Source organism: Sinocyclocheilus rhinocerous, unplaced genomic scaffold, assembly GCF_001515625.1.
Source record: "Sinocyclocheilus rhinocerous isolate Xijiao unplaced genomic scaffold, SAMN03320098_v1.1 scaffold1104, whole genome shotgun sequence".
In the NCBI taxonomy this organism is placed as follows: domain Eukaryota; kingdom Metazoa; phylum Chordata; class Actinopteri; order Cypriniformes; family Cyprinidae; genus Sinocyclocheilus; species Sinocyclocheilus rhinocerous.
The window spans coordinates 1-8,976 of record NW_015643561.1 but is presented as its reverse complement, the minus strand read 5'-3'; the positions used below and the strand labels follow the sequence as shown (position 1 = coordinate 8,976).

The 8,976-nt window shown below is 40.8% G+C and overlaps 1 protein-coding gene across 1 annotated transcript in view; it reads left to right on the top strand.

Moving 5' to 3' along the window:
• Positions 1-8,847, top strand: part of LOC107757379 (1-phosphatidylinositol 4,5-bisphosphate phosphodiesterase beta-1-like) — a 51,279-nt gene extending 42,432 nt beyond the window's left edge. Inside the window, exons 4-7 of the mRNA XM_016574839.1 lie at positions 6,586-6,726; positions 7,395-7,474; positions 8,600-8,653; positions 8,730-8,847. Coding sequence (XP_016430325.1) covers positions 6,586-6,726; positions 7,395-7,474; positions 8,600-8,653; positions 8,730-8,847 — 393 coding nt within the window. The remainder of the gene's footprint in view (positions 1-6,585; positions 6,727-7,394; positions 7,475-8,599; positions 8,654-8,729) is intronic.
• The last annotated feature ends 129 nt before the right edge of the window (positions 8,848-8,976 follow it).

The following is an 8,976-nucleotide window of genomic DNA, read 5'->3' as shown; positions in this document are numbered from 1 at the left end:
ACACACACACACACACACACACACACACACACACACACACACACAGACACACACACACATACAGGATCCTGGCTCTGAGACATCGGGCCCCTGCCAGGCTACGAGCCTCAATCGCCACGGCAACAGAACTTTAAGGCCAGTCTTCCAGAAGCCCCACAATGCACCAGTGCACTAATTCAGTCCTGTGTGCGTATGTCATGATGTCATGAAACATGTTTGCAGGTCATTTTACTTCTGTAATGGATGAAGGATATTCATGTAGACTGGGCTTTAGTGCGTTGATTTTGATTGATTGGATGGTAAAAGTGTCTCTATATGACAGTTGGATGAAAAATAAGGGATTGGTGACATCAGCATGGAGCACGTTACTATTCTGATGGTTATGAAGGAGTTGTGGTTTGACTGCTTAGTCAAAATCAAATCACCTTTATTTTTATATTATTTCTATATTTCTAGGTAGATTGTTCCAGAGTTTGGACGCTAAATAGGAAAAGGAACCACTCAGGGCTGACAGAGCAGCCATCAAGTGTTAGACGGTGTTCTAGGTTATTACGTGCGGAGGTTTTAGGTCCGATAATTAACACCTCTGTTTTTTCAGAATTTAGCAGTAGTCATCCAGTTTTTTATATCAACTTTCAACACCATCATCATCAATTCCATGTGACAGTATTAAATCTAGAGTATGATTTCAACAATGAGTAGGTCCTGAGACGTGTTGTCTAACCCCAATAGAGTTCAGAATGTCTATGAATGCTGATCCCAATGCATCTTTTTCATTATCAACATGGATATTAAAACTTTATCTGCAGCCAGCACTAACTCGGATAGAAAATCAGCACATTCTTTAATAAAGTCTGTATGGTGCCCTGGTGGCCTGTATACAGTAGTCAGGGGATTTATCATTAACACTTGTTTCTCTGGATAATGTTATATGAAGCACCATTACTTTAAACAAATTATACTTGAAACTAGAGATGCACCGATTGCAATTTTCTTGGCCGATTCTGATTTCAGATTTTTTTGTAAGTGTGACCTGCTGATACCGATTTTCTCTATAAGAACTATAATTGACAGCATATAGGCTACAAACAAAAATCTATGCTAATTTCAATGCAAAAAGTTATTTACATAATAAAATGATTAAACATTACAATTCCCCCAATCTGGACTAAGTTACAGATGTTCTCTCACTGAAACAACTCTCAAAATAAAGTGCTCTGTGGCTGGAAAGAGGTAGAAATAACAATAAAGTGAAAATGAGTTGCTGTATGTAACAAAACAGATGTCTTTTCCCACTATGCTTTTTAAATGGTAATTTTTTCCCCCTAACCTTATTAAATGTATCATCTTTCACATCAAATTAGATGTATTTACAGACTGTTTGATGAAGCTGAGGAACCATAAATGCATTTACACCTCAACATTTCAAATGCATAAATAATTTTATAAGATTAATGTTTTACATATTTTTGAAACATACAAATAAATGTTGGGGAAAATGCAATGATACTTTTAAATACGATCAAAGCACCAGTAGGTGGCGGCAAATGTTTTAATGAGTGAGTCATTTAGTCATTCATTCAACCGATTCGTTCAAATGGCTGATTCATTCAGAAACGAGGCAAGTGATTCTTTATGAATGCATCACTGAATCATTGACTCACTCGATTAGTTCAAAAACGTGGATTCATTCAGTAGCGAATCACGGCTGTGTTGCTCGGAGACACACAACAGTTCTGCTGTGGCTTTGATTGGAACGATTTTCGTTTGTGAAATTGAGCAAAAACAGTAGATTTTGTGTCTAAAATGTAAGTCACTTAATTTTAACTTCTTGTTAATTGAACTACTATTGTATAAAATCAGTGTCACATTGCAGTCGTGTTGATATTGATATTCGGGGAAACATCTTGGTCGTGTAATGTTGCTTACCTAAATCATATTTCATAAATATTTTTTTTTTTCTACGGCAGTAGGCATCCTTTAGGTGCCTACGTCACAGTGCTAGCTGGAGGCGAAACAAAGAGAAAACTGGAGGCGGCCGCTTCAAACCAGCACAGATTCGACTATATAAGGAGCTTAAAATATCATCTTGTTGTGATGTTGGGTGCCAGAATTGACGGAGTACAGGCTCCAATTTGAAATTTTATCGCATATCTGCTGCCATTGCCAGACAAAAAACCCACGACAGCTGTGGTTAAAAACGCAATAAAACGAGCGAACCGGACAGAAACTATCGCCAAAAATGCTTGCATTTGCAGCGCACACTTCTTATCAGAAAAGGTTAAATAAAGTATTGTCTTTTGTTGTTATGGATTATGGTTTGTGTTATGCCTCTAAAGATTTCTTATGCATCTCACAACATGCAAGAGTAGCCTATGTCGTGTATGAAAGTCTGTGCATGTGTGTAAAACAGCAAACTGACGGTTTATATGCTTAATCACCTGTAATTGTATGTACATTGTGATTGATTGTGGCTGGAATTTTTAAGAACTTGGTAAGAAAGTTAATCAAATACAGAAAGTTGAAAATTTGCAGTTTGTGGGTTTTTTATTTCTAGAAAATATTCACATCTTTAAATGTACTGTATGTAAAGTAATGTAGCAGTACTGTAATGTCACTGTAAACTCACATCATTTACAGGAGGTATACTTTTGTAACGCGTGTTGTTCCTATATATGAGCGTCACAGTGCTGCTGCATCATATTGAGGAAACGCTTCAGTCACTAAATTCGTGAGCTCAGCAGCATAGACTTCAAGAGGTTCTTGTGGTTTTCGGGGACGAGCATTCAAAAATGTCTGAAATGTGGCCAAAAATGTTGTACGGCCAAAAACAGTGGTCAAACTGGCTTTAGTTAACTCGTAATCAGCTTTCACTTCAGATGGGAGAGACTGCCAATATGCAAATGCCGGACCAGTAAGCTTCACAGGGAGAAGTTTGGCTTTATCCGGGGATACAGCTGAGACATTAAGTGCAACTTCGAATCTCTGTATCCATGCACTAAAAGGCTCTGTACCGTCTCCAGAAAAAGGATGAGGAAGGTCAATTTTAAATGGCAGATGTGGGTTTGCTGCATCTGCAACATGTCTGTCTCTCTGTACTGCAGCTGCTTCATGCTCGTCGTCCGCCATTTTGTGTGAGAGAGAACGCACGTAATCCGAACTTGCAAAAAGAGCACGTGAAAAACAATATCAACGTCTCTGCAGGTTAAAGTGGCGATATCCACCTCATTCAATACAATAAAAGCACAAGTGTCCCAACAAAAACAAGCCAACCAGCGCTGCCATCAGTGTAACGTAGAGATAAACATCATGAATCAGCCACATCCGATTACACAGAGCGTGTCATCTCTCCCTCTACGCTCTCACAACTGTCTAGATCATTCTCTCCCGCGATCCTAATCACGGGTCTCTGTTCTCGCGATATTACCTCTAGATCTTATTTAAAGTTATAGAACATTAATGTTAACCTTGAATTTAACTCCCTACACTTTAAAATAACTATTTGGCCATTACATACATATATCTTCAAATAATATATCCATCACGTTAAATGTTTAACTTTTTCTGTATTTTGGCCCAGTTCACTCTCGTGTAGCTGTAAAAATAGTAACCTGCTGACACTGAAATACATCTTCATGACTAGATAGACACAGGTGAGTTTCTCTTTACTATACTCGTTAGGTTCCTCTATCAGGGGTAAACGAGTCACTCAACCGGAGGTAATCCTGTCAGATCGTGAGTGTACGGGTCGGCTAGTCTGCTTTCGCCCGTTAAAGTTCACTTTTGTCAAATAACAATCGCTGTGGCAGTGAGTGACCGTACATATTCAGGTAAAATCGGGGTTTCTCCGGTCATTGTTAAAAACAAGCTAACAAAACTTCCTAGCTAGCGTTAGTGAAGCGGTCAGGGAATCCTGCTCCGGCCACAGAAAAACATCACAGTGTTTACTAACTGAAAAGGGGTCTATAACTTTCTCTGAGTTACTTTGTGTGTGCTGTTGCGCTAATTTGTTTTGATTTCTGCACGAGTCTCAACCTCTCTCACTCATCTGGCACAACATAAATACATTATCAGTCGCCATTTACACTGAATGCAATTAAAATTAGAATCATTCTCGCGAGAAAAGACATGTTTACATGCGATGTGAGAGTAAGTGTGATGTCAAAACGGACCGGCTCGGAATCGGCAGATAGAGGAAAATCGGCTAATTCCGGTCCCAGGCCGGTCGATCGGTGCATCTCTAGAAACCAGTGGCCTGTAGCACGAAGCCGGTTTCAGTTTTTACCCACAGGTAAGTTCACGTTAAGTTTGAGCAAACACTCTTGAGTTTTCAGGCTCAAGAAGGTGGGTTGGTTTTGAGCGGGTTTCGTCGCCATGGTAACTTACGCTACACGGCTACCCTGCTCCGGAGCAGGTTTTATTCCGGGTTAGAGATCGCAAACCAAAACTGGACCAGTGTTGCCAGATTGGATGGACAATTTCCAGCCCAAAAGCTCACAAAAAAATGCACAAAATAATGTGATGGAATATGTAAATCAAGTTTGACAAGGGCCATTTTTAACTCCTTAAAACAAAATAATGACGACAAAATAATATAAATATAACGTTAGATAAATTTCCCAGTAAATGGATCAAATAGCCTACATTAAAGAGAATTAGGCTACCGAACATGAATAAAATATGAATAAAATAATATATTAACCCATACCCTCGAAACAGCACATGCCTTTTCAATGTCAGCAGTCAGAATAATCCAATTTAAATGCAAAAAGTGCCCAATATAAGTGATAGGAAAAAGCAACGTATCTAACAGGTATTTCACACTCGTTCATGCACACATCATGACAGTCAAAACTGTGTCATTCATTGATACATACTGAATTATAATCCGACAATTAAAAAAAAATATATATATTTTTACCCGCACAATCAAATTCAAAACCGCCCAATCTGGCAACACTGAACTGGACCAATCAGCTGTGAGCAAAGTGACGTATATCTGATGCAATGAAGCCACTCCCCCGTATCTCTCACTCCAAATTAGTAGGCTTGTTTGAGATGAGCACTGTGACAGTGCGATCTCTGTGTGAGATAATGTGATTGTTGTCATATTTCTATAAAAATCTAAAATACATGTTTGTATTAAAGTAAAAATGGATGATAAATACGCCTTTCGTATTTAATTAAATAGCAAGCACTTTGAGTGTCTTGTTCATCATATTCATTTTTATATAAAGGCATCAGAACTGAAATTATATCATGTTTATTAGCAACACAGCATGTATGTGTGAATTACGCGATATCCGCCTTTGATCTCGTTGGTATCGGTTCATTTCGAAAGGTCAGAACTGTCCGTCTTGGCTGCTCTTATTTCACTCCTCCCCTCACTGCAGCCGCCTACTCTCGCCTACATTTCAGGCGAGGCCAGGCGCATCTCAAACAAGCCTAATCTTCAGCAGAAAAGTGAATTGCGCTGACTCTGGCGAGAAGTGCATCCAGCTGACGCTTTGCTGATGCTCTCCACACGCTCCCTGTGATTGGCTGTTTGCTGCACGTGTCACACGTTCAGGTGCACGCGCTCCAGAGTTAATCACAAACTCTGGTTCAAACTCTGAGTTGGGAGAGAAGGTTTATATTGAGCTTTGTGAGCCCAGTGAACCTGATCTTAACCAGGTTGGCTTTATCGGGTTTTGTCAACTCAAAACTTAGTCTGCAACTCTTGAGTTTGTTCATCTCGCTTCGTGCTACAGGCCACTGAGCTCTGAGAAATACTGAAAATATTACTATAAATTGTAGCAACACCTCCCTCTTTACCTTTTGGATGCCGCTGATTTTTATAACAGTAATCTAACCCTTAACAATACCAGTTCAGCATTATATTAACAGTGCTCTGACAAAGTGGCGGTGATTTTTCAGCCTGTGATGAATGTCAGAATGATCACAGGCGCTCTGTGTGATTGATAGTCGTTTAAATCGGCACTTTTCATTTTATTGATTATGCGTGCGACTGCATGCTGTCCAGTTAATTTTTACTGTCTGTCAGACGCTGCAGGTCAGGGCTTTGTGCATTTGCAGTCCAGCTCTGAGATGAATGTTTATGTCATGCAAATGTGAGTCTGACCTGCATCAAAACACCTTTACGGCTGCGCAGATGCAGTCTGAACCTCTGTCCACAAATACCCCGGTCTGATCAAACTGGAAAATGGTGCAAACTTGATCAAATATGTGACAAATTCAAATGATGCTGTAATTAGCTCTACACAAGACGATAGTGTGATTATTCAGCTCAGTTCAGTTCTGTGATGTTCTCGTGGTGGCTTCAGTAACGGTACAGTAAAAGCCGAGTGAGATGTGATGGGCTGAGTACAGGTTGTTTTGCAGTGTTTGTTTGATTGGTTCAGTTAGTGAACGTTTGTTGTGTTGACCTGTCTGGAAGAACAGTTGGGTACACTGAACCAGAAGAAGGATGGACTGACCAATCAGTGCCACATCAGACCCTTTCACAGATTTATCGTATCGTCTCCTCAACAGGTTTGACAACCGTTTTCAATCGTTTGCATGATGTGTTTGCGGTGTTTTCTCCAGGAGGCCAAGCAGCGAGAGCTTCTGGATGTGGGGACTCTGGAGGGGAGGCTGGAGAACCGGACACTCACAGTGGTCAGCGGTGCAGACATGGTCAACATCACCTGCCTGAACTTTACAGCCTTCAGCGAAGAGGTGGCCAAGGTAACGTCTGCTCTGACACTTAGAAACAGACACTGCGCTGAGAAGAGAAACACACTAGATATGAGATGATGTGCTTAATATTGCATACGAGCAGCAGAGCAGAAGCACCCCGGTGTCCTGACAGCTCACGGTCTCTAAGCACACAACTATCAGACCTTCAGAAGGCTCTCTTTCAGTGACACTCCCTAAAGGAATTTCACAAAATAATTGATCTTGTTCATTTATTTTGAAAGGTTGCATTTTGCTTTAGGAAACAATCATAACCATTAACCTAATTTTAGAATAAGTCATCAAAAAATCCAAAAACATCAGCTACAAATATGAAGCAACAGATAGAAATCCAGCACATACACCATTAAATCATGCAGTTTTCTTCTGATCACAGAGAAACAACAAGAACGTGAACAGATAGTTTGGTGCTGATAGGCATCGTCTGATTCACTTTATCAGAGCCACAAACACCACTGAAAGAAAACCCTAACGCTGATGGGAACTAATGGACGTTGTGATGATATTTATGATGGTCTTTGTCCGTTCTCTCATTCAGATCATATTAATGAACCCTTTCCTGCGTTCGGCTGCTGATTGTCTTTTGTAACGAGTCTCTTCAAGCACTAAAGTTCATCCAGACTTGATAACGCTGTGATGTATGTTTTCTGTGTGTTTAGGAGTGGGCCGAAGAGCTTTTCAGCTTGGCGTCGAACCTGCTGGCTCAGAACATGTCCAGAGAGTCCTGTCTGGAGAAAGTGTGAGTGTCTCCCGTTCCTCTGAGAAAGAGAGTTTATGATGTCATGAACACACTTTACAACACACACGTTTCTCATTTCACATACACAGAGGTTTTGTAAAACTCCAAAATAAAATGCCTGGACCAGTGAATATGAGGCTTTTCACACTATAATGATGCAGCATGTGTTAGCCGTTGTGTTGGTCATTCTAGCTCACATCTGTTGGTTCTGACACTGAAACGAAAATGAAAATCAGCCTTTCTTCACAGACTCAGCGCTGCTGCGAGTCTAAATGACCTCCAGGCTTCACGTAACGTCTGCTAGCGTGAGCTGGTTGAGTATTAACTCTGCTCAGCCGGTGCGTAGCGATAGCATGACCGCGGCCGTCTGGTCACATGATGAGGGTCCGGGACTCAATCCCATGATGCCGCTCTCCCACACTGGATCGTAAATCAGGACGGCTGTGACTTTGGCCGGGAAAGAGTCCAGCTGCATTAATTATTTGCAAAAAGCCACTTACCGCTGAATAGTTAACGATAGTGTTTTGCACACGGACTGTTTTTAGACACAAGTCTTGTGCTTTTTACATGCTTCAATACCATTGCAAAGCATTCTGGGATGGGAGAGAAGCAGTGTGGGAAATGTAAACTATCTAAACACTCTCTCACACACACACACACACACACACACACACTCTCACACATACTCACACACACACACTCACACACTCTCTCACACACACACCAGCACAGAAATGCACGTGTTCACCAGCGTAACTAACTATAAATCAGTAGTTCAGCTGGTCCGATGCACTCGTTACTGTATATAAGGAAATATTTACAGTAGCTCAATGCAGCAGTATGTCACCATATTATTATTTTTTTAAATGAGGTTTAAATGTTGTATTTAGGGTAAATTTAGCCCTATTGTGTTGTTGAATTATGATGTGTGTGTGTGTGTGTGTGTGTGAGTGTGTGTAAGGGGAGACGTGAAGTGAATAAATAGCATGTGTGAGTACGAGGCTTTATCCTTCAGTACTACTGAGTATCAGCAGCGCAGCCCATTATTATCAGCGACAGGCCAATTCTCTATGAAGTCTGTCTGTTCAGGCTGTGTGTGATCATGATTCGTTCTGTTCTTCACAGGTACACAAGACTGACGTTACAGCTGACGGCCGAGGGTGGCATTCCTGTGAAAAAGTGGGTAAAAACAGCAAATGTTAAGCAGGTTCACCTCAACATGTCTGTACAGATGCTGTCGTATTCTGTCTTCCAGTATCTTCCGTCTGTTCTCAGCCGACAGACGGAGGGTTGAAAACGCTCTGGAGGTCTGCAGCCTGCCGACGGGACGAGTAAGAGAACGCTTCATTCTGCTAAAACCTCACTCTTTTTAGAACAGAAAATAAATTACAAAGACAATAAATATAGAATATAAAAGAATATACAATAAAGTACAAGACAATAAAAAGATAAAAAGGACACACACACACTCTCTCTCTCACACACACTCACTCACACACACA